Here is a 16,171-nt window from a genome sequence, read left to right as displayed (position 1 = left end):
CAGGAAACCCAGAGCACATCGTGGGCTTGCAGCCGAGGTTCCCAGGGGGAAAAATACCCATGAGGAATTACTAAAAAAAAATATAATAAAAATGGAGTGAAGCAAAAAGACCGAGAGAGGCTTGCAGGGGTGGGAAATGAGTGGGTTATTTCTCTCCATCAGCTCTTTGGGCTGCCTCCAGGACACGCTGGCTGACGTGCCGCTGCCTCTCGCATCCCTCCTGTTGCAGCGTTCGGCCCTGCGTGTGCTGCAAAACAAATGTACAAATCTAGGAGCCGCCGGGGGGGGAACAGAGAGATGTGGCTGGAAATTTTAGTCGGTTTGGGGGATTAAAAGAGTTTGTCACTTACCACCCGCTGCCTTTCAGTGTCGGCGTGTAACAGCCAGAAGCCATCCTGAGACTCGAGCACATTATAAGGCCATATTTCTCTCGGCTGCTCGTTCCTTAGCAGTGTGAGAGTTATTTAAATATCATCGTGCACTTCTCCGCGAGGCTCCTAGCGGGGACGCGCCAACCTCAGCTCTGGCAGCGTTATCTCTCATACGGGGGGGGGTTTGCACTGCAGGCAGCAATGTCACTTAGTCATTTACGGAAAGCTCAGGGGAAATATATCAGAAGAATTTCATTAATGGCAGCACTGTTGAGTTATTTGTCTCAATTAACTCCGGGAGCACAGCTGAGGAAGTTCTGACGGCTCCGCCGCGCGCGGCTGCTCCCCGGCTCGCCGCCCGCGCTCCCCGCACCCTCCGGGGGTCCCAGGGGAGCCGCAGGCCACGGGGCGGGCACGGACACCCCCACGCCAGCTGTTTGCACCCCCACTGTGTGCAAACTGCACCTGGGGGGCAGGCTGCTGCCGTTTCCCCTTTACTGGGGACCCCTGTTTGATGGGAACGTGCTTCATCGGCGCCTTCGCTTCCCCGCACGCCCGCCAAGAGGCGAACGCGGGGCCGGGGTGGTGCCGGTGCTCAGGTGCTGGGGGCTGTGTTTGTGCTGCCCTTCGCTGGCCGGGCTGGGAGTAGGAATCGACTTGCGGGGACGTTTGGCCCGAGCAATCGATGCTCTCGATGTCGTGGGTCGCAGCGAGTGCCTGCGAGGTAAAGGGACGCGGCGCTGCGGCTGCCCCGGAGCTCTGGGCCTGCCCACAGCTGAGTTACTGAGAACAGAAGTATCAAAAAATAAAGGGACATAGAAACCGTAGAGAAAGACAGGTGATTATGTCAAGGGTGTGTGTTTTGTGCTGATCCCAGCTCGCAGCTGCCCGCTATGAGATCGGGATTTTGGGGACCCGATTTTTGAATGTTTGGGGTCTTTGGGTGCAGCAGCGAGATGAGCAAAGGCAGCTCCCCCAAATGTCCTGTCTCAGATGAGCTCCTGCCCGGGGACCAGAGCAGCTTCCCCAGGACAGCAGGTTGGGAACTGGTCCACGAGCTCCCCAGCACCGAGGGTTGCCAGATCCTGGCTCTTCTGCGCCAGTTTTGGGTTTACGCGCGGCCGCAGCCCTGTTGCTGGGAAGGGAAGCGGCTCCCGCTCCTCCTAGGCACGGCATATGGTTTTCAGAGAGGTTCTTGCTTTAAACCCAATTTTACAGTTGGGTTGACTGAGGCAAAAGGAGGTCAAACGATTCGCCTGAGGTCACTCAATAAGTGGCTCAGATTAAATCTCAACCCACGACGCTGCCCGTTCCCAGCGCTGGCTGTGCCGGCCGGACCAGATGGCCTTCTGAATGCGGCGTCAAGATCCTCGGCTTTTTCTCTACCTCATTGTTCTCCATTGTGGGCTTCTGAATGCAGGACCTTGAAAGTGAGAGTCATTTGGATTCGCCGAGTCCAAGTTATTCTGTTTAATGACATGGATTTGCAGGAGAGGGCTTAAACGCACCGCTTTGCTCCAGGGGTTGGAATTTTGCGGAGATTTACCTCTTTGCTTCGTTTTTTCTGACGTTAAAAGTCTCTCTGCTAAAATTGGTGCCCTCAATGTTCAGCTGCCCCACTGCTACCTGTGCAGACTTGTCCACAGGGAGCTCTGGCCCTGGTCCCTGGGGTGATTCCCTGGGGGTTTTATCCCAGCTGCTGCCCTGCTCTGGGTTGTCTGTGCCTTCCCCCTGAGCTTGGTCCTGGGACGACACGAGGGGGTCCGTGCTGGCTGACGGGGGATGCACGATGCTGTGTTCAGCTCCAGGAGGCTGCAGGTACTTGTGCCAGCTCTGGAAACACACATGGAGGTGCTGAAATCTGCCTCACAACCCTGCGGGGTGGCCCACGCATGGCTCCCGACAGCAGTAGGGCCACGGGTGCAGCCAAAGCAGTGCGAAAGGTGTCGCCGGACAAGCTCAATCCCAACCCTTTAAACCAAGGAGCTGCCCAGGAAAGCATCCGCATGGCTCCAAAACCTCCGTGGGAAAGCGGGAGGATTCGTCCCCAGGACTTGTCCAGGAGGGGCGATGCTCGGCTGCGGGATCCTCCCGTGCCCCCGCGTCCCTCTGCGGGACCGGCGCCGCTCCCATGCCTCAGTAAGTTGGCACCTCTCGAGCACGCCGTGATTAATGGTGTTTTTTTGTCGGTCCTGAGAGGCCCCCATTATGTCCCTTTGATGCTGCGTTTCGCACTTAGCACTGTCACTGAGCTCAATGACTAATTTTCACAGGTCACGGGAGAAGGACAATGGATCAGGCCACATTTGGAAGAAACAAATGAAATTTTCCTGCAACCGAGAGCACTAATTAAGAGCGAGGATCAATTTGGATATACAAAAGAGATAGTTTTAGGCTGCTGGTGTGTAAATGAGTGGCGGTGCTGCGGGAGCAGAAGGAGCTGCGTGCGTGCATGCTTCAGCTGCAGCGTTGTGCTGCACTTGGTCGGTACTTCTGTGCTCCTTCTCCCAGGGAAAACCGAGTATTTTCCTTCCTGCTGTGCCCAGGAGGGGCAGGGACAGCAAAACGTGCCAGGTTAGGTCGCTGTTGGTCCCAGAGAGATGTTTTTGGCCAGCAGCTGAGCACAATGCATTCCCTCCCATCTCTGCGGGCAGGATGGTGCCCACCTCAGGCTGGAGCTCTCCCTCCCAGGGATGTGCTTTGCTGAGACTGTGGGGGAGCAGAAATTTGGAGGAGCAAGGCCAGAGCAAGGAGATCTGGGCAGTGAGATGGACCCGAGGGGGTGAGTGGAGGCTGGGGGCAAATAGGGTGTCAACGGGAGAGAGGGACAGTGAAATCCCACCGAGGAGGAGGCTGTGAACGAGGCAGGGAAAAGCTGAGGGTGTGCTCACTTGTTGGGTTCGTGGCTTCGCTGAGCATTGCAGACAGGATTCGTGTTTGCTGGCTCTTCACGTTCAAGGAGAAGCGAGAGCCGACGTGTGTTTGGGGTAAGCTGGTTGTGGATGTCTAAGTCCCCAGGCATTGCCAGTTACAATCAGATCATTTTGGTGGTAGACATGCATCGCGTTTGGTTTTGTTTGGATTTGCCTTGGGCGTAAAGGTAAGAGCATTAAGGGAGCATCCTTTAGCCAGGAGGATCCCCAGGGCGGCTGGCTTCCCACGAAGCAAAGGCTTCAGGAGGGGCTCGAAGCCAAGCAGGTTTATGGCGTTGAGCAAACCTACAAGGTGATCGGGCAGAAGCAGCACTCCCCTCGTTCCTCAGTGTGGGTGCCCACTGCCATTCCTTCTCCCCGCAGCTCAGCATCTCCTCGGGCTCGCCCTGCAGCCGTCCCGTCCCACAGGAGCTCGTGGCTTGGCTCCTGCACGGCCTCGGAGGCTCCTTGGGGGTTTCGGAGGTGAGGGTGCTCACGGGGAATTTTGTTGGTTCGCCCCAGCTCACCGTGGTTTCCCAGCGTGGTTTCCCGATGTGGTTTCTCAGCCCCAAATCCCCTCTCGGTGGTGGGAGCAGGAAGACCAGCAAAACTTCCTGCCCAGGCAAAAGAGGCTCCTGGCCACCCTGGACGGGCAGATGAAGGATGACAACAAAAAACAGCTTTTAATTTTGTTTGGTAGCCAAAGAGCAAACGGCTTCCTTGTCCTTTGGGACAACCGTGAGTGTGCTGGACCTTTGCGAGGGCTCGAGCTCAGCAGGTGCCCAGCACCTATGTAAGCGATGGGGACTTGTCTGCATCCTAAGTACTGCATCTGGGAGCAAGTTTTAAGGACTCAAGACATTTTTGGCCAACGCAGCCTGGTGGTTGATGCCTTGGGAAGCCTGGCTCCGCTGCTGGCATCCTGCTGACAGCTCTCCCGACGGCTGCGTCCCCAGGAATTGGGGACGGAGGCCCCGGTGCTGCCCCTCTCCCCGTCCCTGCCCAGCCCATTTGGGTTTGGGGTCTGTCGCCTCATCCTGCCTGCGCCGAGCTGGTGTCCGTGGGGTTCCCAGGTCCGGCTTTTCTGAGAGCTTTGTGTTTGTGTCCAACTGCCCCTAGGAACCAGCCGGGGGTTTGGAAGTTCTTTCAGAGGGAGGCAGCTATCTCTGCTCCATGTATTCATACCCCAAAGCCTCTTAGCTAGTTATAAAAGCTAGCCTGGGTGTGTGTACGCAGAGGTGTCCGTGCACCCAGGGGCGAGTTTCTGGGGAATATGTGCAAACCTTTCTGTTGTCACGTGTAGCTTGCTTCTGTCTGCAGCACCTCTGCAACTCACGCTGCGGCGTCCTGCGGGGGAAGCAGGATTCGGTCTTGCCCGGCACCCTGCCCAAGGGAAGACCGCTTAATTTTCCTTTTGCTGACCGTGTTCCCTCCAGAATGAGAGGTTACCTGGTCCTCCAAAGAGCGCTTCCAGCGTGCGGAGAAGTCTGCATGACTCACAACTTTTAATTAGCTCTCCTGACTGCGGCACGGATCCCTCCCTCCCTTCCAGAGGCGGTGATTAGAATTACAATGAAGATAATCCAAACTGTGTGTGTAGGGCTTTCTGTAAGCGGAGAACAAAGCAGGACATCCATCTGGTGAGTGTGAGCCCATAATACCTTTCTGCTCATTTCTCCAGTGCAACGGGAGCTGTTTGGGACGGAAGCAGGCTCATTATTTTGGTAAGGCTTGCTGACACGCAGAGCAGGAATCTCAGAGGCACCGAAACCGCTGCTCGGGAAGGAGCAGTGCTTTCATTTTTAAGCCCACCTTTGCATTTCTCCTTGTTAAAACCCGTAGCGACGAGGAATACCAACCTCGGCGACTGATTAATGTGTGAGTGAGAGGCACCCTTAGTTTTAGCGAGGCTAATCAAAGCTGCAAGGGAGTTTTAGAAGATACTGCAGGCGAGCTGAGCCTGTCCTGTAACAAACATCCCAGCAGCAGCAGCGCGTTAGCTGTGCCCGGGTAACCTCGGAGGAGACAACCTCCTCTCTGAGTGCTGCTGCTTAAAATCTCCAGCTCTGCAGAGGACGGAGCTCCTGCCTCTAACACTTTGCCGTCCCCTGGTGTGCTGCCTGTGGTGGGAGGCTCTCCCTGTGCCTCTGGGTCCGCTCCCCGTGCTGGCAGAGAAACGCAGCGGCGAGCCCTCGGCCGCGGCGCTGCCCTGGCTTCACGGTCAGCTGGGTTTTGCCAGGCTGCTCCAGCGCGGCGAGAGGACGGGCACGTCGTGGCGGGGCCGCCACGGTGGGAAAGGAACAACAAAAAGCCGTTGTGGAGCCCGACGCATGCTTCCCCCTGCCATGGCAACAAGTTCATCCTCCGGCCAGCGCAGGGCTCGGCTGCGACGTGGCGATGCGGCCGGGAGCCCGTCCAGCCTGCGGCATCCCCAGAAGAAGAGGCAGGAGGGATGGGGACGGCTTTCGTGCCCGCAAGGTGCGGGCTGCAAAATTCAGGCTGCTGCTTTCCTAGCCCGGAGGGATGGGAGCTGCTTTCCAGCCTCTGGGCAATCCTCTTGGGGTGCTGAGCACCGATGGCCCTCCAACGGAGGAGCCCAGGTCTAAGGAAGTGGTGACTGAACACGAGGAAGCCCTTCCCTTGTCAGAGCTCCAAGCAGTAGCTCTAAAAATCCCCCCCCTGCGTATCAGAGCGAGGTGCAGCGTGTGCTTTGAAGGCGACGTCTTTTCAAGCCTGGATCCCAGCTGCTGAAAGTGCTGCGAGCCGGGCGTGCTGGGAGGGTGCAGCTGGTGCAGCTCAAAGGGCAAATATTATCAGCTGTTGAATCGCAGAGATTTGAGACGTCACGCCAAGGGCTTTGCCTTCCGATGTTTGGATGCATGCTGTGAGATTCATAGGTGGAATGTTTCTGGAGAGCTGCTTTGCTTCTGTAGGAAAAGGCGGAAAAAAAAAAAAGCGGAAAATAAATACAGTATGGTATTGACAGCTTCTAGCACTCGAGACCTGTGAGGCAAGCTGTCTCTCCCCTCCCAAAATCACGACGCTGGTTCTGAATTCTTGATATTAAAAACCAACTAATTAATAGTTCCTTTAGATCCATCTATTTTAGCTGCTCTGATACCCTGAAGTCCTGTCCCTGGCATATGTGATTCATTGAGAAAAAAGCTTGAAAGCATCACTTTCAACATAACGAGAGCGAAGGTTGATAGAGCTGCAAAACACTGAAAGTTGGGACTTCACAGCGCTGCCAGACATCACAAGATCCTTGATGAAATGATGAGAGCTGGGAAAGCGGAATAAACTGCCGAGCGCCTTCCATTTTGGCCCCTTGTCATGTAAATAGGCTCCAATCTGCATGTCAGATCCCTTGGGTGAGCGAGCGCAATATAACATTAAAAATAAGGCAGCAAAGCCCCTAATGTGTGTGTTTTAGCTGTCTTTAAACAGGCAAAAAATATATGCTTGGAGGAGCTGGGGTGGGCCGAGAGGGCTCCTCGTTACCGCTCCGCTCCTAATGCAAAGAGGTGGCTGTCGGGGCTTCAAGGAAAGTACTTTAATGCTACATAAATATAATTGCTTCGATGAAATGTCTTTAGCCTCCTGAGGGAAGTTGTAGGCTGCCGAGCCTTTAGATATGAATGGACGACTCCGTAATTGCTATTGTTTCGGAGACACATTAGGAGGGCCTAATGCTGATCACTTCTGGCACGATGGCAGTCCCACGCACCGCATCACTGCGGTCTGCGGGGCGGAAAACTGGCAATTGCTTCGGGACTGGAAGTTTCTTTCCTAATTAGATCGTGGGCTGGTGAATTTTACTTTTTTTTTTTTTTTTTTCCTTTTCCTGCTGGGATGCAGAGCGAAGGCGTCGAGCTCTTTGCAATTTAGGCTTTGGATAACGAGCCTGAAGGCAGCGCCTCGGAGGAGTGCAGAAGTGATGGGTTTGCGGCTCTGGTTGGGGCGCTCTCCTGACTCTGACGGGGGCCAAAATACCTGGTTCAGATAAAAGGCCGAGGCGTGGGCACTCGGAATATTTTAGCTTTTTAATACTGATAAGGAAAACGTTCTTGTACATGGGGTATGCTCCCATCTCTGCATGCAGCTGTGTTTAAAAATTGGGTTCCGGGCTTCACAATAATTCCTAGAAGAGATTTGGGGTTGCCTCTTGGAGGCTGTAGGCATCACATTTTTCAGCTTTTTTGCATGGCACTGGGGCCAGAAAAGCTAGTAGACCGTTCTGGCCTGGTAAGCAGCCAGGTGGGAGCTGCAAGCCCTTACCCCATCCTAGCGATTGTGGCTTCGGATGCGTTTTTCCTGGGAGCCAGAGGAAGCCAGCTCCCGAGAGGCAGCAGCATGGCCAGGGGGACCGGCACAGCCTTCGGCGTGGGGATGCAATTCTCGTGCCCTCGGTCGGCCACGGGACTGCTCCTCATCTTCCTACCGATGTTTCCCCTGCAGTGTGTAGCCTCAAGTGGTAAATCTTGGTCCTACTCGGGATTCATTCTCATTCTGGAGATTTTTACGGCTTTCAGAAACCTCAACTGTCGGGTTTTAAAGACTGTTTTTTTCCCATGGGCTTGTTGTTTTAAGGAAAGTGAGAGGAGTCGTGTAATCCCTGACATACAATAGACAGCCCCAGACTAGTAACACACGGTTTTTCACAGCAAACCCAGTCCTGCCCGTGTAATCCAGCCTCCGTCCTGGCTTGCTGTTAACCCAGACGAACCATTACGTGACCGCTCCACATACAATGGCAGCTTTTTGCCCCAGAAAGGTGAGGAACGAGGGGCAGCGAGTCAAGGAAAATCCCAACTTAAATCGCCTTCTTGTGTCCTGGCAGCGCTTGGCTGAAATCCAACGACAATAAGGGCCCGACGTGCCAGAATTCGCAGGCAAATAACGCTTTTCCACCACAGCATCCCTGGGAGACCCCCCCCGGCAGCCGTCCTTGCTGCCACTCATCCCCCGGGCCCAAGGAAGCTGTTGGGGGGCGGGGGGGGACACGACACGTCTCCGTGTTGTGACGGGGTGCGATGCAAACATGAGTGACAGGGTGACATTTTGACAGCTTGGCTTCAGGTTCCTCCCGCAAATGTAAATACGTTCATTTGAATCCAATTTACACAACCTCGAGTTTTTAATGGGGAGTAAATGGAGGATTGCTCAAAGGTGAATTGTGGGGATTTTTTTTTTTTTTAATCTGGAGATAGTTGGGGATTTTTTTTATGGGTTTGGAGTCAAAATATCCTTAGCATTGTGGAGGTCGAAGTGGTTCCCATCCTCATTTGCTTCAATTACGTGTTTTTCCATCAAATTGCTTTGTTTTCTCCCAGCTTAATGCTAATCCCCATCTGAGTTGAGAGACGGGCAGCAATGAAGTTCATTAAATGTACCTATTGAGCAGCTGATAAAATTGAACTGCAGGCCCATCCTCCTCAAATGAAGGACTCTTAACCAGCCAATAGTCCATTTCATCTTTTTCCTGAGGGCTCTAATCTGTTGCTCTTTCTCACTCGGAGACCCGCTGTATTTTTGCCGGGGCGAAGCCACTGATTGTCTCGTCAGGTGGGAGCGAGGGCGGCCGGATCACACCTCGAAGCGTGATTTATTCAGACAGGCTCAGCACCTTGGGGATTTCTTATTCCTCATTAACGTTCCTGGGGCTAACTCCTCCCTGAGATTCGGGTGAGTAAAGCTGGAAGGTGCAAACTCCAGCCCCAGCTGGGCTCCTGGGTCTCTGGAAGGAACGCAGCCGGCTCTCCGGGGGTGCTCGTTTCTCCCCTATCTCTATTTGCTCAAGTGCTTGAGGCTTCCTTTGCAGTGAATTACCTGCTTTTGTCAAGCAAAGATGATCTCCATTTCGAGGTGGGTTTGTTAGGCCTGCAGGACAGGGCAGACGTTCACTGGGGTCAGTGGGGGCTGCTTTGGCCCCGTGCTTGAAGGCCAGCTGGAGCCTTCAGCTGGTGTCCATCAGCATCATTGAGATGACAGCAACACCTCAGGGGCCTGATGCTGAAGAAGTAAATCTCCTTAGGTGTGGCACGGCATTTTTGTTTGGGTCCTGTAGCCTGTGTCAGTTGCCTTCTGGCTGCTGGTCCTCAGCGAGTTTCTGAAACCCTGTCTATTTAAAGAAATAAGAATAGCAAATCTGTTCCACTGCCTTTTTTTTTTTTTCCTTCTAAAATCTTTCTGTGCTCCTTGCAGTCCATGGCAGGAAAGTCTCCAGCAGTAACAAAGCGAGCCCTCTGTAAAGCAGCCAGGGAAGCTCCCCAGCATGCCTGATAGCGTATGGGATTTTTGACCGCGCAGCGCTCCACTGCAGGGTCTGTAACTGGAGCAGGTGAGTTTTCTGAGCTAGGAGCTAGAAACTCTTAAAGCTTAACCACGGCGAGGAGGTACAGAGATCATGCAGACCTTGCAGCTGCGGGTGTTTGGCCTCTGGCTGCCTCGAGCTCAGAGGTGAGCCATGGCCTCCTGGCAGGGCGCTGGTTTCACCCCACGTTTTGTCCCTCTGTCCCCTGCAGCACGGGGCAGGTGTCCCCCCAGGGACGGAGGATGTCACCCAGGATTTCTAAGAAGAAATAGCAGATTGCTTACTCCTCACTCTGAGACCTGTGAATGCCCGTGATGGATGCTAATTAAGAATCTGCTTCCTTCTTCTCAGTTTTAAGTGAAAGGGTGGCAAGGTAAAGTGGCAGGCAGACCTCGTTTGTCTTAATGAGAAGGGTCAGGAGATTAATTGAGTTTTGCTTGGTGAGGGTGTTGGAGCCTACCCCGTGTTTGTTGGCAGGCATTTCTGCAGTGTGGGTGCACGGGGCTTTTCAGCAGGGTGCTGTGCCTACGTGGGATTTAGTGCCGATGGCCTCTGAAGTCTTCCTGAGGGAGAGACGCTTCAGGAGAAACCCAAGAGACTTTCTAGTAAGTGTGTCGTGACTTTGTAAATGATTTGGATAACCATATCGTGAATTTTGCAGCCTTTTCCCCGGGTGGCTGTGCTGCATACATGTCTGTGATACGTGCTGCGCCACGCGATGGTCACTTCGAAGCTTTGCTGTAGCAGTTCAGACATTTAGCCAATGTACTTAGGAAATACCAGCAAAAAACGTGACTGTTTTTACATTCCAGACTCTCACCTTGTACTTACCACTTCTGAGGTTTGTTTGACACGATGCTGACATATTTACAGTGTAGTCTTACTGTATATAGATGGAGTAATCAGCCAGTCACTCAGGGCTGCATCAACCAGGCAGAAGTAAAGCTCCTTTTACTAGTTCACGTGCAGCTCCGTGCTGTGTGTGTAACCTCATTTCTCAAGCCTGTTTCCTAGGTATTGAACGTAGACCCGAGCAACACCTACCCTTAATGGGACAGACTTCCAGCTGGCGTACATCAGCACAGCTCCAGCTGAGAACAGCCCCGTATCCACAAAGGAGGATGCCAAGATTAGCAAGGGAACGCTTGCGGGGCCAGCGAGGCAGGTGAATGCTATCACTGTCATTTTTCAGGGGGGACATGAAGGGATAGGAGGGGCAGGACAATGCCGAGACAGTCCAGAGCTCTGTTGCAGAGCTGATGTGGAGCGTGAAAGCCTTCAGCCCCTTGTTTGTGCCCTGCCTGGGGAGGAGTTCAGACCTGCTCTGCTGGAGTCATTCATGCTTGTTCAAAGCCAGCATCAAAAGTTCCCATTCTATCTCGAAGCTTTTTAACGCACAAATGGTGAAAAGTTCATTAACTATTGCACTTAACCGACCTCAGTGCTTAAATGCTCTGTGTCTGTGAGCACCGAGAGCTGGGGGTACCTTTCAGGCTCTGTGAGGAGCGGGGATGTCACTGCCAGCTCTCCAAAGAGCCACGTCTGTGCTGGGACATAAATTCCGGTTGGCCCAGAATATTTTCATGTCGTGCTCGATGGCCTGCGAGTGCTCTCTGCTCGTGCCTTGCTCCCCAGGTAGGTGGGCAGGATCAGGCCTTTTGGACGAGGGAAGCAGCGATGTATTTTGTGCAGTGTGAGTGTGCAGCACCTTGTGTCACGGAGACGAACGTCTCTAAGGTCACCTGCAGATAAACCTTTGCTGTTTTCTTGCTCGTATGCACACCGTGTGTTCTGAGGCATTCAGCAGCTCTAACGATGCTACTTAGCAAAGATTTTACTTCTCCACCACGCGCAGTGTAGTGGGGCTGGGGTAAGGACTGTACCCTGGAGTGAACCTCCTCCACTTGGGGACGTTACTTGGGTACGGGGCACCTTGCCCTGAGCTGGACTTGCAGGCAGCTCATAGCTCTTTTCCCAGTACACGGCCAGTGTGCAGCTGGAGATCCAGGCAGTTATTTTCCATCCAGCCAGCCTTCTTTCCAACCTACTGCTACCCATGGGGAGAGAATTTTCTCCTTCCTCCGGAGCGCGAGACCGCATTGTTCCCAGCACCTGAGGCATGCAAAATCCCCCTTGCCATCCTGGAGGAAGGGTCCAGGGGAAGCCACGGCTGATTAGAGAGGCCAGAGCAAAACCCTGGCCCAGAAGCTCACTTGTGTTACTGTGCAGGGAGGGAAATTGTCCCCTCTGAAGAGCAGGGGACAGGCGGCTGCGTGGCTGCTAGCAACACGCTTGTACTTTGGGTTTGGCCTGATGCAGGAGCGGCTTGGAGGGGAGCACAGCATTTCTCGGGCACCCAGCAGCGCTGAGCACCAGCACAGCTTCCCTGCTACTCCTAGCAGTAGTTTAACAGGCGATGGCACCCTGTGCCATATACCAGACCCCAGTGACCACAAGAACCCCGTTCGTCCCTGGGAGACTGCACCGGACCCGGGACGATTGCTCTCTCCAGCTCGGTCTGCGTTCAGCCCAGCGGGGGGGACACGTCCCTGGCTGGCCTAATGAGACCAGGCATGTGTGACATTTTTATGACTCCTTCCCGAGCTATTTCCTCCAAGTTTTTTAGTGCTTAAATTGGATTCCTCCCCCCACACCCCCCGGTGTTGTTGGCAAAGCCATCTGCAGACAGAGGAGCGATGCAGAGATAATGCTCGCAGGCGTGGGTCTGGCTGACTTCACGGCTCTTGCATCTTTCCTTCAGGGTTTCTCTGACTTTTTGCCAGGCACGGACGCATCTCTCCGGGCATTTCCCGTGGCCCTGCACTAAGGGCTGCCCCCCAAGCTCTTCCAAAGCTTTGTCGCAAGAGGTGTTTTCGCAGCAGATGTCCCAAATGAGCGTTTCCCAAGTTTTCTCACCCCACTAGAGATATTCTCAAGAGAAGCATGCTTCGGTTTTATAATGTAGATGAGCCTTCCCCCAGTGCCCCCCTCCAGTTTCCAGCCCTAAAAGCAGGAGGTGAATTCTGAGGCCTGAGGGAGGCACAAAAGCCTGGTGGAGTCCCGTGGCATTGTGCAAGGTGGGGATTTGCAATTTTAAGCAGAGGGCGAGGGAATCGTCCTGATAATTGTGTACAACACCTACAGCACCTATAAATACAGATGTGTATTTATATAAAGCCTCTCCCCCCGTTCTGGCCGGGGTTGCCAGACCACCCTGTCCTGCACAAACAAATGAGGTAGAAAGTCCGAAATTCCATCCCTGCCTTTCGGGGCTTGTCTGGGGAATTCCTGAGTAATGGAGGTTGAATTGGGTCACAAGGGCAGCGGGGAATAAATCTTCAAAGGTTAGCTCTGGCATGAAGTCTCCTTTTTAGGCATGTCAGGGATTCTTTTGTTTTGCTTTGTTTTCGAAGGGCCCCCCCGGCCGGGGAACAATACCTCGCTGGGGCCAGGGCTGGCCGGGCACAGCCCCGGCAGCATTGTCTGGGGGGCCGGGGGAGGTGGGGGGGCGAGAAATGACATCTTAAAGAATGGCGCTTCTTCTTCTGGACACTTAGTAGATCAGTGTGCATTCAATTAACCCTATAAACCGTGCGGGGTCCAGGGAAAGAGCTTTTCAGGCATCAGGGATTGAAAGTACTAAGGGGGGGCAGGCTGCTGGGAGCCCTGTTTAAATAAAGCCCGTTAGGCAGGGGCAGGCTGGAGGGGGTGGAACAGGGGGATGGTTTTCTTCTGAAAATTAAATTCGAGCGTAGACTTCATGCCCTGGTCCCAGTTTTCTTTGCTTAAAGCCCTCGCGGCCCAGCTCAGGCTGGCTGTGTTGGTTAGATGCTCGGTCAGAAGCTGGCTCCGAAGCAAAGGGATCCTGCAGACTGTCTTGGGTGGAAAAAAACAATCGTTGTATTTTTTTTCCCCCCCTCATATTTGTGCTTGACATTGAGTTATGTCCCAAGGCCCGGGCTGTAACAGCCTGTGGGACGTGCCTGACCTTCCTGAGTGCGTCTGATGGTCACCTGGGTATGAAAACATCAAAAGGCTTCTGTGGAGGACTAAAATACCTTAATTTTTCCAGTCCTGTCCATCTAACCCTACAAAATGCTGCCACGTTTTGAAAACACAGTATTTATTCCTAATAATGTTTGAACGACTGTCAAATTTCGGAACTTTTGCTGGGATCTCCCCCCCCACCATCCACCCCAAAGCCCCGGAGGCGTCAGGGCGAAGCAGCGCCCCTAGGATGAGAGCGAGATGGTGAGCAGGGAGCTGGGAGCAGCCAAACTTCACCCGCTGCATATGGATAACATTCACCTGGAGAAATCCAACCCATTTGTAGATATTAAACTAGACACAGTAATAAGTTCAGTATGTATTTCAATTTACTTTGCTGCAAATAGATTTAATTTACCAACTGCAGAGCTTTAGATGGAGCTGCCTGTATTCTTGCCATTTTATGCTGCGCCCCGAATAGCTTATATGTAAAGCTGTAAATTAATAGGCCTGTTTCTGATTTGTTGCACATATGACATGGACGTGCAAGTAAATTAACAATGAAGTCTGAGTGTTGCAGAGTTTAATTATATTTGCAGATGAACTGGCATCTAATTCCTCTATCTCTTCCTTGTTGTGAAGTGCGTTGGAAATGCTTTTTCCCCAAAGGCAGTGGCATTTTTTACTGGTTTGAGAGATCCGTTGAATTTCCAGCTTGTCCAGGAGCTGCTGTTTGACTTCACGGTGCAGCCAGGCTGTGTGCAACCGTGGCTGGTGATTATTAAGCGATAAGCAGCATTTCTGGCGATGCTATCACTTTTTGGACCTGGTATCGCTGAGGACTAGAAAAGCAACGTGTGTCCTTGGGGCCTGCAGCCTCAGGTTGGTTCCTGGGGGGCTGCTGCATCGCGGGCCTTGCTGGGCTGCCGGTGCTGGCTTAGGGCAACGTGGTGGAGGTGGCTAATGTGGAGAGATGGCCTCGGCCTTGGAGAAGAGGTAGCAGCTGGGAGCCGTGCGAGTGCTCTGAGCTGTTGTTCCTTCAGGTGGGAGCGTCAAGATGGTGCAAGGTGACATTTTTCCCACGTTGATGGTTCAGGAAAGCACCCCAAGTCAGCCCAGCACCCATGTTTGCAGGGAACCTCTGTAGTGTCAAGACATCATTAACACTTATCTCTATTCCTTAAAAAATAGAACCAGCAGCTCTCCCCTCTGCCGTCCTTCACAGGCTCCAGTCCAGCCTTCTCGAAAGAACACACACAACTGGGCTTTCCCGAGGGCTGTGGTACCCATCTCCTCGGGGTTTCCAGAAGCGTGAGATTTTTGAGGACCTGGGCTACAAGGTCGGTGCTTGGTGGTGTTGCTCCCAGCTTTGGATTGTGTAGGTGCTTTACTGCTCCACCGGACTGACACCTTGAAATCTGCCTCCATCCTTGGCGTAGGAGCAGCTTCTCTTGACCTCTGTTGAGCAGCAGGGATGAGATAATGGCACCTTGCTTTATTAGCTCCTTCAAAAATCATTCTGACAAAAGGAAGGGTTTGCTTTCTCACCGTCTTGCACTGATTATCTTTTACACAGCACTGCGCCCTTCCCTTAATTTAACTTAGAAGTAGCTTCTGAGGCAATCGCAGTGCAGGTTGCATCCTAGGAAGAAATACTTTTCCTGAGCAAACAGGGGAAAAGTCAGCAAATACTTGGCATCTCTTTTCCTGTTGTCACAAAACCGTGGCGTTCCCCGAGGTCGATTTGCGCTTGCTCCGGGCTGTGCTTTAACAGGAACACGTTTGGGATATGAAGTGGGGAAGCTTCTCAACAGCTTTTAATTGGAGTCGTTGCTTTTGCCGGGGCTGCGCACATTTCCAGGGGATTCGGCAGGGAATAAGATACTGGATTCTGTTAATGCTGGCGGGGAGCGAGGCAGGTTTGCCGGTGCCTCCGAGGGGCTTTTTGTGACTCTGCTGTATGCTGGGAAAATGAGGATTTGATCCAGATGACACCGAGCCACGCACCGGGGCTGTGTGTATGAACGGGAGTTTAACTTTGTGGCTGTCACTGCCGAAAAAAGAAACCTGGGCCGTGATGAGGGTTTGTAAGGGGAAACCGAGCTATTCCCCCCAGAGCTGCTTTCCTCCTCCATGCCTGGTTGCCAGTGGCTTCCTGCCTGTTGTTAGTTTTTCTTTTCGAATACAATTTAGTTTCTGCAGGCCAGTGGCTTTTAATGATTTCCTTTGAGTCCATGCATCCTCCGGAGCGGCCCTCTTCTCCCTTGACACTTGATGTGGGAATGTGTACATCGGTATTGTTACCTAAACAATACCCTTCAGGCACCGGAGCTGGGCCCGCAGATAAATCACGGATTAAAATGAAGCAGAGTTGCTTGATAAAAAGTCCCCAGCGTTCAGGCATGCAGGGAGCAAAGCGCACAGAGCCCAGGTAACAGCAAATTGTGCGTGTTGTCTGAAGAGCCGTGTAATTAATGAACAAGAAACCTGTTTATTCTGAAAATAAATGGCAGAGTTACTGTAATGCTTTGAATGCCGAATGAGGATCTCCGGAGGCACGAGAGCCCTGGCAGCTCCAAGTCACATCT

At 53.1% G+C, this 16,171-nt stretch overlaps 1 protein-coding gene across 3 annotated transcripts in view; it reads left to right on the top strand.

The window, feature by feature from the left end:
- The window catches only part of IGDCC3 (immunoglobulin superfamily DCC subclass member 3), an 88,505-nt gene that overhangs the window by 14,131 nt on the left and 58,203 nt on the right, over positions 1-16,171 (top strand). Inside the window, exon 1 of one of the 3 annotated variants that reach the window (XM_080551445.1) lies at positions 8,295-9,623. The exons of 1 other annotated variant lie outside the window; for it this stretch is intronic. In XM_080551445.1, coding sequence (XP_080407571.1) covers positions 9,572-9,623 — 52 coding nt within the window. In that variant the 5' untranslated portion in view covers positions 8,295-9,571. Of the gene's footprint in view, positions 1-8,294; positions 9,624-9,694; positions 10,202-16,171 lie in introns of those variants that run through there. One more of the 3 variants, XM_080551446.1, reaches the window with a different exon arrangement.

The sequence above is a fragment of the Anser brachyrhynchus genome, assembly GCF_964034855.1.
Source record: "Anser brachyrhynchus genome assembly, chromosome: 11".
NCBI lineage: Eukaryota > Metazoa > Chordata > Aves > Anseriformes > Anatidae > Anser > Anser brachyrhynchus.
This window is presented reverse-complemented; position numbering and strand designations above follow the sequence as displayed.